Raw genomic sequence first — 23,091 nt, 5'->3', positions numbered from 1 at the left:
GTCAAAAGATCAGGGCTTGATCCATCACCGTTTTTTAGCTCACTGCACCATCCCAGTTCAGAACCTGGCTACATGCAAATTAGTCTGTCCCTGGCCCAGTGCATCATGGGAACAGGGCCGACCAAACTACCAAGCCAATTCTTTACTGGAAAGGAAACAAGCTTCCGGGGACCGGTTTCTGGCATTGCAGCCGTCTTCGGCCCGGCTTGCTTGAATCCTGATGGTGCAGTGAGCAAGGGACTCATGTCTGAGCATACCCTTCCACTCCTATAGTGGCCAAAACGATTCAGAAAAGGGGGTGGTGATGGACAGAGCATCTGAATTAAGCAGAACACTCATACCCAGTCAAAAGATCAGGGCTTGATCCATCACCGTTTTTTAGCTCACTGCACCATCCCAGTTCAGAACCTGGCTACATGCAAATTAGTCTGTCCCTGGCCCAGTGCATCATGGGAACAGGGCAGACCAAACTACCAAGCCAATTCTTTACTGGAAAGGAAACAAGCTTCCGGGGACCGGTTTCTGGCATTGCAGCCGTCTTCGGCCCGGCTTGCTTGAATCCTGATGGTGCAGTGAGCAAGGGAATCATGTCTGAGCATACCCTTCCACTCCTATAGTGGCCAAAACGATTCAGAAAAGGGGGTGGTGATGGACAGAGCATCTGAATTAAGCAGAACACTCATACCCAGTCTAAAGATCAGGGCTTGATCCATCACCGTTTTTTTAGCTCACTGCACCATCCCAGTTCAGAACCTGGCTACATGCAAATTAGTCTGTCCCTGGCCCAGTGCATCATGGGAACAGGGCAGACCAAACTACCAAGCCAATTCTTTACTGGAAAGGAAACAAGCTTCCGGGGACCGGTTTCTGGCATTGCAGCCGTCTTCGGCCCGGCTTGCTTGAATCCTGATGGTGCAGTGAGCAAGGGACTCATGTCTGAGCATACCCTTCCACTCCTATAGTGGCCAAAACGATTCAGAAAAGGGGGTGGTGATGGACAGAGCATCTGAATTAAGCAGAACACTCATACCCAGTCTAAAGATCAGGGCTTGATCCATCACCGTTTTTTTAGCTCACTGCACCATCCCAGTTCAGAACCTGGCTACATGCAAATTAGTCTGTCCCTGGCCCAGTGCATCATGGGAACAGGGCAGACCAAACTACCAAGCCAATTCTTTACTGGAAAGGAAACAAGTTTCCAGGGACCGGTTTCTGGCATTGCAGCCGTCTTCGGCCCGGCCCGGCTTGCTTGAATCCTGATGGTGCAGTGAGCAAGGGACATTTAGAAAATGGACATTTTTCTGCTCTTACAGCTCTGTTTGCGTGCAGCCTCTCTTCAATATACGTCTGGGGTGGGTAACAGCTATACTTTATTCATTCCCTCTAGACAGCCACAAACACCGGAAGGTTAGGTGTGTCTACGTACTTATCAGCCCAGTGGTAGCCAGTGTGGTACCTGCCCTGGGTATGTGGTATATCTCTTTACAGGGTGCTCACAGGTACAGCACCTAAACCAATCAGGTAAGCACCACTTACTAGCATGTGGAGGAAGGGGGCTCTTCCTCAGCGCAAAGGGAAGGAGAGGCTGACACTCACATCTGAATAGGTAGTGACCTGATCCCACACAAAGGGCTGATTATGTCCCACAGATAATCTGAAGCCAGGACTGAGGAAGAAATTATACTTGTGCAATTCAAAGTCCCTTCTTTGAAGTCACCCCCACTTCAAAGGCACATTTGGGTATAAGTACTGGGTCCTTGACACTTCTGGACCTACAACTTGACTCTGTCAGAAGAATTACTGTGCAGCATCAAAGACTGATACTTTGCTGGACTGCTGACCGGCTTTTCTGCTGTGCTGCCCTGCTGCGTGCGGCTCTCTGACCATGCTGAGAAGAGGGGGACTTTGCAAATGAAGTGATCTCGAAGAACTTCTTGGCGTGCCTCCTGTTGCTTGAGACTCAGGGATATCAAAGTCTCTACCCCAGCTCCTGTGTCTGGTTCCCTGGAAGTCGACCCATATACTTGCACCAGAGAAATCAACACATCTCCAGTCTGCATATTGCAGAACCTGTGCATCGACCCTGTTATGGGAGTAGAACCCAGTGCATTGCACTCGGAACCACCGCTTTGTGTCTGGAACCTCCGATGCGGGACCAACGCATCACCGCCACTGCATGGAGAAGATTGACGCAGCGCCCCTCTAATGTGGATTATTCAGGTGCATCGTCTTCAAAGCCACTGCACTCGGAACCGGTGCTTTGCTCAATGGCTCCTACGCATCACTGCCACTGCATGAAAAATATCGACACATCATCTCGACCGTCAACGCATTACTTGTCCACACCCCATATCTCGTTGCTTGCAACCAGGATCAAGGTACTCTGTTAACCTGGCCTGCGTGGCTCTTGTCTTTGACCTGTGCTTTAATGCGGTCAGCTTGAACTGTTGCGGTCCAACCTAGATAACCCCCATTGAGGCTTATTGCTTCTAAGTGCTAGACCTCTTTTTATTCTTTAAAAATTCATAATACAACGTCTACTTCTGTATTTCTGTAGTTTTGGTCTTGAATTTTTTTATAAAATCTTAATCTATGTTCCTAAACCTGTGTAGGAGGAGATGGGCAGGTGGTGGTGGTTTGTGTGTGTGTGTATGTGTGTTACACATTGCCTCTTTAGATAAGCCTGACTGCTCTGTGCTAAGCTACCAGAGGGTGGGCACAGGTTATCTTTTAGTGTGTAGCTAGCTTTCTCTGATTAAAACTGTGGTTCCTGCTTGGACAAGGTGCATAACTCGGCCAACCAGAGAATCCAGTTCTAGCGGGAGCTCTTTTGGGAGATCTATTTTTTAGATCAAAGAACCTCAGCTAATGCAGTGTTTTCAGATCTTTTTAGAAGGGGCATGATTGGTGGTTGCAATTACTTGTGGTTTAGTTAAATTGATTTTTAATCATTTCAGTTATACTAGCCACTGTAAAGAAAAACCAAAGAGGGTGACTTCTGGGAAGCAATAACCCTAAACCACGTGTTTATTGGATGACTGCAATGCAAGTTTTCTTCTTGGGCGTGGTGAACAAAGGCTTTAGTCTCCCACTTGTTTATAATGTGTCAGATTCTGTGCAGTTTGCTGATTGTGTACTTGACTTTCTGTTGGCAAAGACTTGGACTTTTACTGTTATCTCCAACATCCTGAATCCATCCAAAAGTCTTGGGATTGACATTGCACATTTATAACTGAATGCAAAGTTTGGAAACAATGATATCTGATTAGTATAGAAAGTAAAACAGCTAAATGACTGATTGCACTTTCAATTATGGCCTAGTGCAGGTGTGGCAAAAGATGTTTCTATGTTTGTTTCCCCAAATATTTCAAAACCTTTCTAATAGACAGAAGATCACAATTCAAGATAACTCATCTTTGGTTATTGGTCAATAGATTACTGCCTATCAAATTAAAATATCTTTTTATTTTAATCTCAGGACTACTCATTATGGAATCGTCTTGGTGCTACCTTAGCCAATGGAGATCGGAGTGAAGAAGCGGTGGAGGCCTACACGAGAGCCCTGGAGATACAGCCCGGCTTCATCCGCTCCAGATACAATTTAGGAATCAGCTGTGTCAACCTTGGAGCTTACAGGTGGGAACTGTGAAGAGGCAACACATCAGTCAAGTTAGGAATAGAATTAAGCCTAGAAGAGCACTTTGAGATCGGATGTATGTGTACAGTGTGTCATTGTCTGTGAACTAAACCAGGGTTACAAAGTCAGTCCTGGAGGGCCGGATCCATGCCAGATTTTTTGCATTTCCCCATATAGATAAAAGTAGTGATCTTAAATAAGTGGCAGGGATCTGGCCCTTCAAGACAGACTTTGGAGAACCCTGGTCTAAACCATCTCTAAACCGGTTTTGACTTTAGTACCTGTGAAGGATGCAGATGGACAAAGTAGTGAATTAAACGGGTGTCACTGCCCTCATTCTTCAAATTCAATCTATTCTCAAAACAAATATGTAGTTTAGGGCTCAATTAGTGAATAGTGGTGATCATGGATACATGCCTGAACATTGTGTACTTTTGGTATTTTTGTTGAACCACACTAATCCTCAGAAATAGGCCTGGAAATGAACAAATAGGGTCGATTTTATTGTTTCCCTACATTGAGTGTTAAACATTGTTCACATTGTATTTTTTCCCCTTACTCCACAAGAACATTATTTTCCCCTCAACCTTCTGAAGATTTGGGAAAGTTTAGGGAACTTTCCCACCACTTTTGCATGCTTACTCCAAACTACTGTAAGATAGGAAATGCTTATTACTGGAAATGCCCCAAAAGAAATAGTCCATGCCAAGAATTATCCATTCCAGTACCTAGCTCTGAGACTGTAGAGCAGTTTTAGCAATAATCTACGATGCAATACCAGCTTGTTATCCTTACAAAAGTCTAAAAAGCACACCCACTCAAAATTGTACTTTAATACTTAACCTGATTAACCATCTTTTGGATAATCCAGGGCACAGCACCAACCAGCTGTACCTCAAAAAAGACTCAGGCCCTGATTTAGAGTTGGAGGTCATCCACCAAAAATAGCTAGCTGTCCATCTCTTTAGCGTGATTTCACAAACATGAGATATCCTGTCCAGCATGGACAGGAAATCATATGTTTGAAATAAATGTATATGCTGCCATTACTACGGCAGCCATACATCAGAAGTCATTACATCAGGAGTCATTATATCGAATGGTAAGTTTTACTGCCTTTAGTTTGGGAGTCTTTTACATTCCATGTATATTATATTACATCATATTATATTATATTATTTTTGTGTTTGTATATATGTAGAGATTAATAAATTAAATGTTACTGATAAAAAATAATTTAAATTGATAGAAATTATGAACTAATTTAATAGCCAGACATGCATTAATATAAAAATATTTTGAAAATAATTAGGGAATTAATATGTTAATTAATTGGAAATGGAGAACAATTTTGATTCAAGTACATTTAATGATAATATAATACTAAACGAATGTAATTAGCTTGTTTAAGGTGCATTTTAAAGCTAATTATTTTGAAAATGTACTCCTTCAACATCTATATATAATTGGAAATAGTTATATGAGTCTATTTTGATAAATACATATATTTGTTTAGGAAACAAGTATATACTTTTTATGAATACATTGTGTGTATGTGTGTGTGTGTGTGTGTGTGTGAGTGCAAGCGCCCACGTGTAAAATGTTAGGGGGGGTCTATAAAATGACAAATAAATAATTAACCCTCAAAACAAAACGGCCCTCATAACACCACACACAGACACATATACATAACATCAATATATATATAAATATATATATATATATATATATATATATATATATATATATATATATATATATATATATATATTTCTTTTTTTAACGATATAAACAGTTAGGTAATGGAGCATTTAAAATACATTTGGAGAAAAATATATTAAATAATTGAATTAACAAAAAATAAGTGAAATTCTTGACCTTTTAAAAGCCATGCAGAAACTCGTATTATGTAAGGATTCCACCTAGAAAGTAGTATCTAGAAGCACTTGAAGGAAATAGCCCCAAAGCTATTAAAGCATTCGAGTGGTAGCCAGTTGAGCAACCATTACACTGGGCCAGCTATAGTAGTCTGGAAGATGGTACACTGAAATCTCGATGGAATGGACCAATTGTTGCAGTAGAATTTTAATACGTGTAAGCACCGACTGGAATAGCCCCATAGAAGAATGATCTTCAGGCTTTTAAATTTTGCCGGGTTTATCAGATGAGAGGTTTTATCCTAAGGCTCCTGGAGCTGTGAACTAGTGGTCTGATTACCAAGCACATCACTGCTGGTCTGGAGCAGCTGGACTGCAGCTGGGTCTTCTGAAATGTAGAACAAGAGTCCAAAAGATGGGAATAAAAGGAGCACCCAGCAGCAAATAACAGGAGCAAGCCAGAAGGGATTTAGGACAATGTGTCACAAGTCACTACTGTAAACCTGTTTATAAAGGCCTAAGTCAGGAAGTACCTGACCTGAACAGGAAGGCTTAGAAGAAACCATGATGGACTGGGTTAGCTCCAGTTTAAAAGCCACTAACCTTTCATTATAGTATGGGAACATGCAATGGCTTCTGCAAGAAACAAATTACATCCAGCAGGTTTCATCAAAATCTAAAAGTTACTGAAGTGAAAGTAACTGGAACAAAGAATTAAACCCACCAAACAACTGTCATCTTGTGTAAACACATAATACTCCCTACAACTGCCTCGGTGGTAGGACATGAAGCAAAAACCTAATGCTGTGGAACTGGTGCACATCATTAAAAAGAAAGGGGTGCCTTTATAAACGTTGACATTGGAGAGGGGTGTATTAGGGAAAGTCACAGGATGAATAGTAAAAAGTCACCTCCACACCAGGCACCTGCTTCAACTGATCCCAAATTACATCAATGCAAGACTAGGGCTAAAGTACCTTCTTGCATCCCTACTGCGCCAGCTACCCCTGCACAGTGCCCCGAAGCTATCACATCCGCAGTGGTGTAACAAAGGCGCCCGCAGCCCCCAGCAGTACGGGGGCTCGAGCTTCAGGTGGCCCCCCTCAACACAGTACGCTGGCATTAGAGCTCCTGAGGGAGTACGGAGGGGGGCCTCTACATGTACTTTGCAGGGGACCCCGCTAAAGTTTTGTTACGCCAGTGCGCATCCGGTATGTAGAACTTTAAAAAAGTAAATAAATATTGTGCATTGCGCGTTAGAGTGTAAGCAAACATACTTTTGACCATCACATTGAAGTAGAGAAGAACATCATCTATTTGCTGATGCCAACGTACTAAAACGAGGTGCGGACGCTAACCAGGCTTTGGGGTGAACACATTGAAAATCTACAGACATTCTTATACTCTAATAAGAGATAAATGTGTGTTTTTCACTCTTCCATTGCTGCCATGGTTCTTGCATAAAAAAGCTAAGTTTCTCCCATGAAAAGATTTTGTCAACAGGTGTGTCTAACGTAGTTTCAGACCACAAGATCTGTGTTATATTTTCAGGATAATCCTGTAAAATAGATGTGTGTGCAATGAAATTAAATTATTTATATAAAGTTATATAAAGTTATTTACATTATCTGGCTACAACGCGTCTGTCCGGCAGCTGCTACAAACGTTGCCAGATCACGTAAATAACTTGAATGGCTAATTCACAAGACTCTAACCGACCGTTGGAAGTCAAGTGAAGAAACAATTGAGGCTCCAACCGGCTGGTGGAGACCTGACTTTATACTAACTAAGAGGAATTATACTAGTTGATACCTGCAGATTTTATCTACTGAAGCATCTACTCATTGGCTGTCAAACCCCCCTTCCAGTCCTGAAGAAGACCCGTCTTGATGCTTTTTACATTTGCGCCACTTACAGGGTCGAAACGTCGACTTGCTACATATGTCCGCACAGCGCTCATGATCACAGTTTAACTTATCAATGTATCCTGTAGAAGCTGTGCAAAAATAATAAGGACAAACAAAACCCCGTTTTCTTACCCGCCCAGTATCACGTCTATTTGTCTATATAGTGTACTGTCAATATCACCAATCACTACATGTCACTTTTTTCACCACAGTCACATATTTCTTACCACAATTAAAATTGTAAATTGTGACAGCTCTGAATATTTGATAATTTTGAATACATTATTGAATTCTAATTTTGGTGTGTGGCATTTTATTTCTTTTCACCATTTATTGATACATTTGTTATAAATAAGTCTTTTCTCCTTGAGTATTCTAAGCATGACAGAACCAATTGTTTTACTTAATAAGAAAATAAAACTTGGATCTTGGACCTAAAATGGACACCTAGTCCTTAAAAAAGTAGTACTTTAAGTAGATTTCATGGTGGCACTCCCTTTTATATTTAGCTATAATTATAATGAATATTTCGTGAATTTTCTAGGTTTTTTATAAAATGTAAGCTTTATCCCAAAACTCCTCCAAAACCCCCTGGTGAGGTCTGGGCTCTGTAGGGCAAAACACCATGTTTAACTCATCCATTCTATGTTTATTTTATATATTTTTAGGGAGGCTGCAAGCAATTTCCTCACTGCTCTCAGCTTACAGAGGAAGAGCAGAATTCAGCAACAAGTCCCACATCCCGCAATTTCTGGCAACATATGGGCGGCTCTCAGGATCGCCCTCTCGATGATGGACCAGCCAGAACTTTTTCAAGCAGCCAATGTTGGGGATTTGGACCTGTTACTAAGAGCCTTCAAACTGGAACCTTGAGGGGGAAAAATTAAACTGAATATAGAATTGCATTTGAAAATGCTGGACTATTTTGCTACATGCAGTAATTTTAATTAGATAGCTGAAAAATTGATTTTTTTGGCACTGGATGACACGTTTTTTCTTTTTTAATTGATCGAAAAGCACAAAACAATGACGTTGAAGATCAAGCTAAATATTCAGGCAAAACTGGACATCAGCTAGACTCGACAAGACAAAGATGTTTGATCCAAAGGTTCATTCCATGGCATGTTTATTCATTGTGATATGTTGTCACTGATCCTGTGGGAGACATAGAAGAAAGACTCAGTAGCACCTCAAGGAACACACTGCAAAGAAGTACTCTCTCCAAAAATGAAACAGACCTTCCTTTGATGGTTTGCTTCTTCCAGGTCCTTCTACACCAACTCGTATGGAGCCACTCTTGAAACATCTGAACTCAGGCAATACATGCACGTAAATATGCTCCCGGGTCACTTTATTAACTATTTATCATCAAGGATTCCTATTATAAAAAAGGACATGCCTCGAACTTTGCCAATGTCCAAAAAAGGTTTTCTTTTTAAATGCTAGTTTTTGCATATGAAAGCAGGAAATTGCACTAGCCTTTCTGCTATACATTCTCCTAGTTGATGGGACTGTAAATATGCACTTTAGAAATCCCTCAGTTATGCAATGCTTTTTAGGTAGGAATATATGGGTGAAGAATTTAGCCTTGTTGGCATCATGGACCAAATATTTGCTCCTTGGCCTGATATGGTAGCTTTTCATATTCTGTAGAGTAAAACGGGAATGCTATTTTTTTTAATGCAATATAGTTATTTGAAAAAAGTTCTAATTTTTTAGCACTTGTATAGCTCTATTAATGATTCTCTTTACTTTTTAACATTTTATTATAAGAACAAAATGTACTGGGATGTCAGGAAAGTGAAAGCAAATGTAAAGGAGCCACTGCATAAATGGGACCAAACTTTGACGATTAATGGTGAAAGAGTGTCTTACTGCTCTGTCGGGCTCTTGCAGTATGGGCAATGCCTAATCTACCCACATATGGGGCCTACAGATGTACGAGTAAGGGAATACACTAAGGGCCTGATTCTGATGCGGTTAGGAAGGCCTCCTAACGGTATTTACTCTGGTCCAAACAGGATCGGGAACATGTCTTTCCGACCGGCTCGCAAAGGTTTCCGATCAGCCGAGTACAATGCGAGTTAGGTTTTAGGAATATCCCAATCCCAACCTGATAGCATTTGGAATGACCGAGCCATATGGAGCAGAATTGTACGTCTCTACGGTCCGCGTTTCCGAACGACCAAGTACGATGCTGGATTTAGAAAGCCTTTCCTAATCGTGCCATCTGACTCGAATCAGCGGTTGGGATCAGAATTTAGGGGCCCCGTAGTGGGCACCCCTGTACCCAGATCCTTCCTAATTCGGCCCGTGGGGGTTCCCATGGGCCCCTTCTTACCAGCCATGCACCGTGTGGCAGGCCCCTGGGGGAGCCCGCCACAGGGTGCCCGATTTTTCCCAGGCACCCCTTTCTTCAATGAGAGCCTATGCATTCGGTAGGAACAAAGGCTCCCATTAAAAGTCAATGGGAGTCCAACCAAACCGTATCTGGAAGCATCCAGATGCATCGTACTCGGTCAATTGGACTCTCCCGACCTGATTCGCTCGGAAACCATTCCCAAACCCATTCGGCCAGGAAGCTATCCATCAGAATCGGGCGCTGAATAGAATGGGCAGCCTAGTGACCCTGAGACCTGGGCAAGACAATCTATTAAGAAGAACAATGGCTCCTTGGGGGGGGTGAGTCTAAGCGTTAAATTCCGGGCCACTATACAACACCATCATTTAGATTGGTTTAAACAGGAATCTAGGGCCAGATTTAGATCTTGGCAGATGGGTTACTCCGTCACAACAGAGAGGGATATCCCGTCTGCCGAAATATAAATTCCATTATAGCCTATGGATTTAATATCAGCAGACAGAATATCCGTCACTGTTGTGGAGAAGTAACCCGTCCACCAAGATCTAAATCAGCCCCAATCTGATTTATTGAACACATTAGAAAATATCAAGAAAAAAATATTTCTAAGCATACATTGTATCACAGTAAGGTGTTCCAAAAGGAACACAGCGCAGTGAAAGTAAAATAAGTGAACTAAAGTGTGTGCGTGCTATATGCAAAGCATATGTACACGTCTCCTGGCTGTGCCAGATGCAAACTTCATCAACATCACTCTATGTCAGAGTATAATGTTATACATCATATTTAGGAACCAGTCCACTAGCTTCATTGTCGCGGTTTCGACCTTACGAAGTTACTTAAATGTCTGTCCTCATCAGGACTGACAAGATATTTGGTAGCGCCAATCTGTTGTGATGAACCCTGAGGCATGATGTCTAAGCCCGCCCTTCCAGGCTGCTCTAGTGAAGTCGTCTTTGCTGGAGTTCCGTATACACCGATGGCTTGATGGTGGTATTTCAAGTCATTTTTCTTCCTGGATTATACTACAATATAGATCCTACTAGTGTGAGATTTATCCTTCCTGCTGGGTGATACACCGATCTTTTGATGGGGTTTTTTCAAGTAATTGTGCTTCTTTGATTTTTTTTCCAGAATACATGAATGTAGAGCCTACTGGCGTTAGATTTGTTGGGTGGTGGAGCAAAGCACCAAGAAAGATAAAATAACATCACACCTCAGAAGTCACCACAACAGATTGGTGCTACCAAACATCATATCAGTCCTGATGATGTCCCTCATTTAAGTAGTTCAGTAGGGTCGAAACGTTGACAATGATACTAGTGGACTGGGTCTTAAGTAATAGAGTGATGTTGATGAAGATTGCCTCTGGAACAGCCATGAGACTTGTATATAGGCTTTGTTTATGTTTATAACACATGCACACTTTAGTTCACTATTCTTTTGAAGCACTCTAATTGTGATACAAGGTATGCTTAGAAATAAATGTCGATGTTTTCTTGACATTTTCTAATGTGTTAAATAAATCGGATTAGATTCCTGTTTAAACCAATCAAAATGATGGTGTTGTATAGTGGCGGTAGAAGTTGAGGCTTACACTCCCCCCTCCCCTCGCCCCAAGGGCCCAATGTTTTTCTTTATTCTATGAGAAAGAAAAGCACAGCTTTTGCTCTTCATGCAGAGGGAGTGACATGGGTTTTGCATTGTAGTGGAAAATAGGCAGGCTCAGTGCTTTAAAATAAAACAGTGGGGCCTAGCCACAAACAATCTGAGCATGAGCATGCATGAACGTCCTCACGCTGAGATGTACAAATCAAAGAGAGGAATGGAACATTCCTAGGGGTGACTTTTGTTTTCTCCAAGCAAAAACATGCCTCCACAGTTTAGGGCATTGATTCACAAAGAGCCTCCCCACTCATGGCGGTGGCTCCACACTAGGGGCAGAGGCTTTGCACTCGGTGCAGCGGCTCTGCACACAGTGAAGCGGCTCTGCACTTGTGTGGCAGCTTCGCACTCGGAGCTGTGGCTCTGCACTCGGTTCAGCGGCTCTGCACACGGTGCAGCGACTCTGCACTCGGGGCGGCGGCTCTGCACCCGGTGTGGCGGCTTCACACTCAGGGTGGCTCTGCACTCTTGGGGGTGGCTCCACTCGGTGCGGCGGCTCTGCGCGCGGTGCAGCAACTCTGCACTCGGGGCGGCAGCTTTGCATTTGGAGGCGGCGGCTCTGCACTCGGTGCGGCAGATCTGCACTCAGGGCAGCGGCTCAACACTCGGGGCGGCGGCTCTGCACTCGGGCGGTGGCTCTGCACTCGGGGCGGCGGCTCTGCACTCGGGCGGTGGCTCTGCACTCGGGGCAGCGGCTCTACACTCGGGGCGGCGGCTCTGCACTCGGGCGGTGGCTCTGCACTCGGGGCAGCGGCTCTACACTCAGGGCGGCGGCTCTGCACTCGGGCAGTGGCTCTGCACTCGGGCGGTGGCTCTGCACTTGGGGCAGCGGCTCTACACTCGGGGCGGCGGCTCTGCACTCGGGCGGTGGCTCTGCACTCGGGGCAGCGGCTCTAGACTCGGGGCGGTGGCTCTGCACTCGGGCGGTGGCTCTGCACTCTGGGCAGCGGCTCTACACTTGGGGCGGAGGCTCTGCACTCGGTGCGGCAGATTTGCACTCGGGGCATCGGCTCTACACTCGGGGCGGCGGCTCTGCACTCGGGTGGTGGCTCTGCACTCGGTGCGGCAGCCTCGCACTCAGTGGTAGCTCCGCACTCGAGGTGGGATCTCTGAAACTGGAAACAGCAGCTTGGCGATCCCGCCACAGGTGTTGCGATCCCGCTACGACTGCGGAGACTCTGCCAGAGTGTGGAGGCTCTTTGTGAATCAGGGCCTGACTTTTAATAGCTAGACTTGTATAACATGCCCTAATGTGAGTAAAGTGCATGGGCCAGACTCACAAAGATGTTACTAAAAGGATTTGTGGCTTACTCTTGTATTACTCATGGCCTACACCTGAAATCCAGGCATCAGCTGCGAGTATTCCTGGCCTACGTCTGGATTACTCCTGTCATTCAGGAGTAAGCCAGGAGTACCACAGGAGTAAGTCACAATATATCTATTTGAATCAGGCCCCAGGCGTTCAAGAGTATGCTCATGCCACAAAACCACAATTTAGTAAAGGATAAAGTCGAAAACAATATATTTGAGGTTTGGAAATGCATAATTCATATTTTTCTGAAGAAGCAAAACCGAAACCTTCTTCTGCAGTGGTGCATTACCTTGAAACAGTGTGCGCAGGGACGCATGCAGCAGCACGTGAATGCATGCAAGATGTGTAGATGTGGCCGAGTGGACAGAAAAGGCGTGCCTATGGATTTCCGCAAACATTCCTGAATATATTTTATTCCTCCACTTTTATTCTAATCTACTGATGCGAGCTGGCTGCGAGGCTGGTGAGATCAGCTGGGCATCTTGTTGCCAGGGCTCTTCGCCCGCCCACACCAGCTGACATTGGCCAGATTTGTTAATTGGCTTTTTGGGCCCAGCTTGGAAAGGGCCTGGTTTTCTTTGGCAGGGTCTGCAACGTGGTGAAACATGGGTGAGGCAGGAGCATGCAGGGAGCTAAGCAGGAACATTAGTGCTGTCCTGCCACTGGGCTATGTCACCTTGGACCTGTACAAACAGGCTGTTTGTCACCCTCCCTTTGGCTCTAGCAATAACAATAAAGCTCTCCAGGCCAGCCAGATGCTAGCTTTAGATGTGAATCTATCAGCAGGTTTCTGGCACAACAGCTTTTAAATCTAACACAACGTGTAGCTCACATTGGAAATACCTGTGTCAACCTACTCAGCTTATCGTGGTACTGCCAGGGGGCGGGGTTTGTGGTGGAGGGTCAGGCTGGCCTCGAACCACTAGATCCTTGCTAGAGAACCATTTGACACAAATATAGACTCTTGATTTCATCAACAGCTCAACATTCTGTGACTCTAGGCAAATCTGGTAATCTCCCTGTGCCTAAAAAGGAAAACATTGTCTAATTCTGTTCTAAAGCACTTTAATGTTTTAGGGTCACCTTCGTTCTATAAAGTCATTGCAAAAAAAACAAAATGTGGGTCCTGCATTGAAAGTTTGGTTTCGATAAGGACAGAATTATGCTGTCTATCATAATTCACAGAACTGCTTGATCAATAAACTTCTTTGGTTATATTTGACCACTGATGACCATTTCAGGTACTTGCACTCCATCAGTTGCAGTTGTGTGTCAGTACTTAAGGAGTCTGCGCCTTCTACAGTACCTTAAATTCCCGAGCTAGCCAGCGAGTCTGTGAATCAAGCCTGCCCTCGTGTGGCCACTCAGAGTATCGACTGCTGTTTAAAAATGTCATACAAGTGGGCCGGTGATAATTAATACATAAATCGCACAAGGTGTTGGGATTTATCAGGTGGAATCATTGTCAAGCTTTATACACTTTGAGGAGTAACATGCAGAATGTGTTGCTTTGGCACCAAACTCTCAATGTCCCGGAAAGTACTGGCCATCTTTTCTCAAGGGACATTATCTGAAGTTCCAGAAATCTGGTAATGCTTTTGCAATTAGTAAATGTGACTAACAAGCTATATAACCACCGTAGACCACCAGTGAGATAGTCAAGTGAGTGCTGCCCTCTGCAGTGAACTGAAAGTCATTCGTTTCAATTCGGGCAAGGAAAACTCAGGCTTCCATCCTTCAGAGGTAGATAAATTGATTACCAATACATATTTGAACAAAGACATCTGTTTTCACAGCGCTTAGAAACAAAGGTATGTCATAGAGCTCTAATTAAAAGCATGTTTTATTATTGTTAGACAAGACAGACGTTACTATCTGTTAAGTAGTGAGCCTGAAAAGAAATTAGTACAAAAGTAATCAGTTAAAACCAAAAGTGTAATTGCCATACCCGGAGCTTGTATAACTAAAGAGATAAAAACAAAAGTGGTTCCTTTAGAATCATTAGAGAAAAATGATGTCACTTCCATACTTCAAAGGGCTCTACAAACATTTTACTCACTACACACTTAGGGCCGGATTTATCAAGATTTAACGCGGCACAACGCACAAGACAAGTTACTGCGCAGCATCAAATGGAGAGGGGGGAATGAGTCCATATTTACTAGTATATGGCGCATTCCTGCTTGCTCACTCCGCTGGCCCATTATGTGCTGCCTAGCGCCAACGTAAGCAGGATTGTTTGTATGCATGGAGGGGCACCTTCCTGCACAAAAAATAATCCTTAACCCCATCCATGCTGGTGACGGAACCGCTCCGTCACCAGCCACGGACGCGCTGTGCTGATGACGGAGCGGTTCCGTCACGGCCCGCTCGCCGTGCCTGCGCGGCGCGGATTCCGCGCCTGCGCTGGACGTTCCAGTGAGCGGGCGGGGCCGTGACGGAACCGCTCCGTCATTAGCACAGCGCACCTGAGGCTCGTGACGGAGCCGTTCCGTCACGAGCATGGGAGCGCCACGCGGCCGCCCCACCCCCCTAGCGCTGCAGCGGAATTGCCGCCGCAGCGAAGGGGTTAAAGGTTGTTTCCTCTTTCTAAATGTGCCGCAGAAAGAGGAAAAAAACAAGCGGAAATAAGGATATTTCTCCTTATTGCACCTTTGTCGGGAAGGCACATCATTTTGACGCATTCCCAAATTTACTTGTGTTGGTTAACCTACGAAAGCACTAGAATACAAGGCTGGCTGCGTGGGAATACCCACTCTCCGCCCTTGTGAGGCTTTCCCGGCACAGAGAAACGCTCTGTAGCTACTTGCACTGCCTTGTGTTACTCTAGATTTACCAAGCCATGCAGGGCCACGCAAGGTGCGTGTCTTGGTAGATTTGATATAAAGGGTTGCGTTGCCTTTGCGTCACCCTTGCAAGGGCAACGCAGTCCTTTGATTCTTCCTGGCCTAAATCCACAAGCAGCTTACTAATGTACAGGGTTACTCACAGTCAAGGGATACATAGAGAGAAATAATGTATCCGCTATCCACAAGTAAAAATATACCGTATTTTCTGGCGTATAAGGTGACTGGGCGTATAAGACGACCCCCTACTTTTCCTTTAAAATATAGGGTTTGGGCTATATTTGCTTGCTCATAAAATGACCCCGGCGTATAAGACGACCCCTGACTTTTGAAAAGATTTTCAAGGGTTAAAAAGTCGTCTTATACGCCAGAAAATACGGTATATAGGAAGGTGCTATAAATGGTGCTTATCGGTGCACTGTAAGGGATACATAAATATATGGACAAACGTGCACAAAAAACGAAATCCTATAAACAAGAGTGATGGCAAATGATACTCAATTTTTGGGCGTTATATCTTTGTAAATTAGTTTTTGTTTTTTGTGCACACATTTGTTTCACATATTCACATATTTCACGCTCTGCACCGATATACACACCTGTGAGGTGCAAAAAAAATATCAGTTTCCTGAATGTAAATTGTCAGGAAATACTCTCAAAATTGGTGCAAATTGTAAAGAAGGGAGGGGTTTCCAGTGGGATAAGTATTTACCTGGGGGGAAAAACTTGAGAGTGCAATGAGTCCAATGAAAAGACATTTTCATATGAGCAAGTGTACACTACATACAATTACATACATGATATTGCCTTCGCACGAAAATAAATGGGAATTCACGAAGCCTGTCAACCAGCAACTGGAAGTTTGACAGATTTGTACATCTGCACTCATGGAAGGCAATACAACCATTTTTACTCATTTTATTGACCCCAGAAGGATTACAGGCCGAGTTAGCCCTTATATATTAAAACCCATGTCCTGCAAATTAAAGATAGCTCTCTGGGTAGTAACTCATCTCACCAAATAAGATTATCTCTGACAACTCTGGTCTTTGCATGTGTGGAATGTTAGAACTGGCAGTTCTGTTACAAGCACTTCATTTCACACTACACCTAACCAATATTCTAGTGAGGATTTGGTCATTTCTAGATGTACACTTCATGCCCATAGCACAGCCCTGAAAAGGCACATATTCCATTGATAGGGTGTATGAAAGAGATGGAGAGGCAGCTGAAGATGTGCTTAGGTAGATGTATTAGAGGTTTTCACAAGGGCATATCCAATTTGCACTTGCAAGAATTAAAAATATAATTGTAAGTGTTACATACATTTCTACAAATAATACACACCATGGTAATTTCTTCTAATTACACATAATTTAGTTTTTTTTTTGGTCTTTTCATTTTTGTGTGCACATTGAAAATGTGTCTCCATGGCAGCTGTTGCCCATCCATTAGCGCGGAGGAGCCACGCACTTGCACTTATTGGACATAAAGAGTGTCTGTCAGGCTGAGCATGGGTCAGCCTGACAGACACTCTTTATTTTTAGATCAGGCAGCCAAAGAGCTAGACATGCCCTAAATGCGCCAGTACCTGGCTGCCTGACCTGTACTTTTCTGGGCTGAGGATGTCACAGCTTGTGTGGGCCTGACCTCCTGATGTCGGCATAGGTCCTTGAAGCTCCTCCCCCCTTGTGATGAGGGGGCGAGTCAGTGATAGCCTTGTACCAGGCGGCTTTAGTTTTAAGCCCTGAAGTGCCGAAGGCTAAGGGTCTATTGCTGACACCTCATCACAGAGGGATGTATGTCATCACAACGCATGCTTTTACTACGCATGCCTTTATAACGCAGGTTTTACAACGAAAGTCGTTACAATGACTTGTGTTGGGGGGTGCTGGATAGTGGAATAGTTTAATTTACTATTCCAACTCCAGTCTCCGTGGATAGTAGGGAAGGTTTTGGATAGTAAATTAAACTATTCCCTATCTTACAGCGCCCTCCAGCGCAAGTCGTTGTAATGACTTGCGTTGTAAATCCTGCGTCGTATTGGTAGTGCGTCGTAAAAGTTGCGTTGTGATGGATGTTTCCCGTCACAGAGTGAGGCGGGGTCAGCAGTCCCACTGACCCTCCATCCCACTCGGTGATGAGGTAGCGACCGCTATCTAAAGTCAGCCAATGAGGGGAGGCAGCAGTCCCAACCCTCCTGGCACCTCCGGGGCTTCTTTTCCCGAGAGCTGCAGCAGGTAAGTGTTGTGCTTCAATTGACTGTTAGGTGCGTGTGTGTTTGTATGAATGTATGTGTATTTGTGAGTGAGTGCTGTGAATGGGGGTGTGAGTGTCTGCATATGAATGCATGGGTTTAAGGTAGTGTGCATGTGTGTGTGTGCCTCCCTCTGCAACCCTCTAAGCTGTTCCTAATGGAGCCACTGCTTCATGGGTTGGCCAAGACCAATGAATTGCTGAGAAAACAGTGAGTCCACATTAGTAAAAATGTATATGAAGCCTAGACGCAGGGTATTTCCATGTCCAAAATAATCTCGATAGTGTTTTGGACCAAGAACTATATATTTTTAAACTGCTTTTTTTAGCTAGGCAAATTAAATGGTTTGTAAAATGGTTGCTTTTTCTATACATATAACCTCAGGTATGCATTCAAGAAAATATTGCATGACTTAGTATTGTGCAGAAGCACAAAATGTAAATCCAAAGCATGAATTCTACTTTATTTGAATGTAAATATGCTGAATGCATGGTTTAAAATGCTAAAACATGATTACGAAAATAAATAGTTTTTTACATTAATACTTCTGATGCCTTATTAATGGATTTGTTTTCTTTGTCTCATAATTGTGCATGTACACTAACTGGTACAAACTTTTGCCTTGACTTCACAACAGTCTTGTTAAATATCCAATGTTGTTGTTGGACAATTTCCTGGATTGTGAGATGGTGCAAATTCTACTCACCTAAGGTCATGGATAGCCCGGCCCACACTACCACTCACACACAGCAGCGGCCGGCACGGCTCAGAGTTGGGGGGGGGGGGAACGCTGGCGGAATGGGGTATAAAAAAATCAAACAAAAACTGACCTTCTCACCGCATTCTCTCCATGTCTCTTACCATTGTCCTCCTTCGCTCGGCCACAGGAAGCACACCCAGGCTTCCCAGTCAGCCAATCACAACGCTGCCTTAGCAGCATTTTGATTGGTCATATACTGACTGGAGGCCTGGGCATGTTCTCGCGTAGGCTGCAATGCAGCCTGCATGGAGAACATGCGAAGTGCGCATGACTGTTTTGGGCGGCCCCAGAGGATGGGCCAAGCAGTCATTGCAGACTTAGGAGGGTGCTGCCTACCACTCTTCCCCTGCCCTGCCCCGCACCCTCATGTAAAGCTGTGCAAGTAGGAGAAAATAAAATGATAATCATGCAAGTTATCGTTTTATTTTCCCGTTGTTTCATTGCAAAAAAGCAGAGCGGCGACGCTCATCGGCTTTAGCGGGGTGCCACCTGCTCACGTACAGCTATTCACAGACTTCCCCAAAACAACAGCTACTCTTGATTCCAATTAGACCTCTAACGTTACTCACTGTCAGCCATTCATAACACCCCTTACTAGCGGGCACTTATGACCTCACTTCTCTGCAGCGACACGTCGAACCACTTTTCGAACCCATTGATGACAGTCCATAACTAAAGTACTTACAACAAAACTCACTCACAGTCACATGAATGACACTCTTTGCCAGCCACTAACAACCCACTTGTCTAAAGCCACTTACAACACCACCAACCTTCAATCCACCAGCCCACAGCTCATATCCGTCACTTACTTTTCTACCCACCCATGGTCACTAGTGTGGGTCTCTTTTTTAATAATATTTACATGAACAAAAGGCAAAAAAATCCATCCTGATTCAAATTTTAGTCTGAAAGAACCTTGTCGATGAATGCAGAGGAAACGTGCAAGACCAGTGTTTTGGAAGAAGAAGAAGAAACTAAATGAATGGTTCAATATGTGAGAACATTCTGAGTTCCAATAACTGAAGACCGAAGATGAAGCAATCTGGATGCAGCTTTCAAATCACTGAGGGACTAGAGCAGGAAAATAAAATATAGCTGAAGAGGGAAAATGTATAGGAAAACCAAGAAGAAAAACAAAAGCCCCTTTCTCTCTATTTGATGCAGATGCTACTCAATTTATTAGTAGATCAATGAGCCTCAGATCAATAAGCTGATGTCTACTTGCGTTCTACTCTTGAGGAAACTTAGGAAGATCATTCGCCATAGTCCCCAAGATTCCACGGAACTGTTGGTGCCCACTCTGGAGCCAAGTAGAGTGGACTACTGCAATGATATGTTGGGGTTCCTGAGTATCTGATTAAAAGAATACAACTGATGCAGCATGCACCATCGAGACTGATTTTTGGTAAGAGAAAATTTGAATGTGTGTCCTCCCTTCTTAGACAGGAAATGGCATTAACAACGCAGTCTTAACCACGCAATGTTACAACGCTTGCCTTGACCACGCATCACTGGCGTAACGAAACTTGAGGGGGCCCTCAGCAAAGTACATGGAGGGGGTCCCCCTCCCTCCAGACTCAGTCAGGGTCTCTCAGGCCAGGGGCTCCTGCCCATGCACAGTGCCGGAGGGGGTCCCCCACACCGCACCATGCATATTGCTATACCATACATGCCTTTACAACGATTTCTGTTGTAAATGCGGTTGTTGGCATATGCATGGTAAAGGCAATCAGCAGGGGATGGGAGGTGTTGGAGACTTACTGCCTGGACGAGAATTGAAGGAACATAACATAACATAACAGGTGTATTTGTAAAGCGCACGATTACCCGTAGGTGTCCTGGCGCTGAATAACAGATGTTTATTGTTACCCAACTCAATGGTATTCGTTTTATCGACCTAAGATGGATGAAAGGCTGAGTGGACCCGCTGGGATTTGAAACTGTGACCATGAGGTCGAACACAGGCCCCTGCAGTGGCTGCTTTAATCCACTGAACCACCAGACCCAACTCTGCTTTCTTGGAACGGCTTAGTAAGTAGTTTTTTCTGTTGTTTTTAGGGCTGGGGTTGGGGTACTTTTCAGGGCTGGGGTCTGGTTTTATGGCTGAGGGTGGAGGTGGTTGGGTGGTTTTTAGGGTTGAGGGCTGGTTTTAGGGCTCACGGCAGGGGGCTGGGGTGTTGTTAGGGCTGGGTGCGGGTAGTTTTTAGGGCAGGGGCCGGTTTTAGGGATCAGGGCGGGGGGCTGGGGTGTAACTTTTACCACGCATATCCCTTTACCAATCATGACTTAACAACAAAATTTGTTGTAAAGGCATGCGTGATAAAGAGGCTGCCATGGTAAAGACCGCGGTGTTAAGGCATGCAAAGTAATCACATGCTTGGTTCTGTCATGCAACCTACTTAGGTAGTATAACAAAACAGAGAGGCACTGTCTTATAATTAAATACTTAGGAGTTACATAAATTGTTGTCATAGGTCAAAACAATAAGGCTCCAGAAGTCCTGATGCTCTTAAAAATCAATTCTCTATTGTTCCTTCAACTCTCTTCCAAAAATACTGTTTTATACTAATTATATACTGGTTGTCAGGCGTTGCCTTTCTGTTTTGCTGTATTATTTGTAGCATTGGCAGCTAACCCAGTGGTGGCGGGCGACTAATTGATAAGGATATTTAGGGAACTTACTGGTGGTGCAGTGGTCTAGTCCTTAGCTGGCCAACTTACCTTTCTTAGACAGCTCCACTGGCTTCCTATCAAGAAGAGATGCCAGATCAAATCCCTATGTATGGGTCATAAATCTCTATACCAGCAACTCGGGCCCATATATTTTTGATATGTTCAAACATACTCTCCGGCCAGTACTCTTCACTCATCACCTGTCGACCTGGTTCCAATTCCGAAGTCTCTTAGAGCACGCCTAGGGAGGTACGGTTTTCTCTGTAGTTACTCCGCAAGCCTGGAACAAACTGCCTTTTGCCCGTCAACTCAAGTTGGATTTGCTAAAAGATTTCAGAGCATTGAAAACCTATCCATTTATTTAATTTGGGCTTTACTTTACTTTCTTGGATTCTCAGAGGATGCTTTTTGGCTAAGCGACAGGATACCCATTGAGTAATTACGCGCTCAACAACCAATCAACATTAGTGAATTTTATATCTAGGGGGTGATTATTTTTCTATGCACCCACACCAGCAGATTTCCAAATAAGAAATCATGTAAGGAAAAGTGATGCATATTATTTGAAAATCAAGGTAGTATTTAGAAAAATATTTGGCCAAAAAAGGACTCTATCTAAGGATTTTATTTGTAAATCAATTCAGAAAAACAGCATGTTGTCCACTAGCTCCCATTCAAACCTATAGCAAATATCAGTGCAGCTGACATTCTATGAGATCATGTACTTAAAACATATCAAGCACAGTAACCATAGGCTGGTTGTAAAGCTCTCAGCATCTGTTTGTTTGCTGTGGCTGTTTCATAGTGTCTTCATGAGCTTTCACATCTAAACCTCCTGCACCATTCTCCCTCATTGAGGTCACTGGTGTGCTCAACAAGTTGTGATTATTTGTGGATTCCTTATTTGAAATCATATGGAATAAAACTAAAAGGTTTATGATGCTTGAGCACAGTTCTGTACTGTCTGAAACACATTAAAATTATTTTCAAACCAGTTTGCATTTTTCTTGAGCCCTCAGCTCCATCTAATGCAAGGGCAACCTAATTTCCTTGTTCACATTGAACTTTCCAATTCGAATTGCATGTATCTGTAATCAACTTTTTTTTTTTAAATTACATTCCATATCTTGTTTTTCAATTAATTTCCAGACGTTCGTGTCTTTTTCCATAAAGTTCTTTTTTTTAAGTATGCAATTCGATCACACTTAAAACAGACACAGCCAACACGTTTCATCGCTTATAGGAACTTCAACAGGGCAATTTGATTTATCCTCCTTCTCAAAATCCTTTTTTTTATTCATTCCCCGTTTAAATGTCTAGGCTCCTTTCCAGCAGCCTTTCGGTGTGTGCGTCCTTGTCCTATCCGTGCAAGATTTCACTTAACCTGTAGACAAAACACCTTTCCTGAACACAGTTATTAGCCTTTGACCACGACCGTTTGGAACAAACATCTAAAATAGATCTCTGAATCTTTTCCTGCACATAAACATGGAATTCAGTAATAATGCAAACCACATTTAATATTGTTCAGATTCTTTCTAGTATGTTTTGATGTTCAGACTTTTTTTAGGGTGGTTATCTGTACAACCACAATATTCTACAGGGAAAAAAATCAACATATAAACTTGCCTGTTGGTGTCCTCTCACCTGTCAAATAGTAGCTGAACAACAATGTTTACCTGAGACAAATGTCATTATTACCTATTAGAACATTGGAATGTTGGGAGCTCCATTGCAGACAATGGAGTGCTCCCTGCTTTTACGGGCTGGTAAAGGCCCGCAGAGCTACATT

The 23,091-nt window shown here is 43.7% G+C and overlaps 1 protein-coding gene across 2 annotated transcripts in view; it reads left to right on the top strand.

Moving 5' to 3' along the window:
* The window catches only part of PEX5L (peroxisomal biogenesis factor 5 like), a 392,012-nt gene extending 383,718 nt beyond the window's left edge, over positions 1–8,294 (top strand). For both annotated transcript variants that reach the window (XM_078668173.1, XM_078668174.1), the window contains exons 12-13: positions 3,479–3,636; positions 8,090–8,294. In XM_078668173.1, the coding sequence (XP_078524299.1) occupies positions 3,479–3,636; positions 8,090–8,294 (363 nt within the window). The remainder of the gene's footprint in view (positions 1–3,478; positions 3,637–8,089) is intronic.
* The last annotated feature ends 14,797 nt before the right edge of the window (positions 8,295–23,091 follow it).

This window comes from Lissotriton helveticus, chromosome 11, assembly GCF_964261635.1.
Source record: "Lissotriton helveticus chromosome 11, aLisHel1.1, whole genome shotgun sequence".
In the NCBI taxonomy this organism is placed as follows: Eukaryota; Metazoa; Chordata; class Amphibia; order Caudata; family Salamandridae; genus Lissotriton; species Lissotriton helveticus.
The sequence above is the reverse complement of the archived record's forward strand: the minus strand, read 5'-3'. Positions and strand labels throughout refer to the sequence as shown.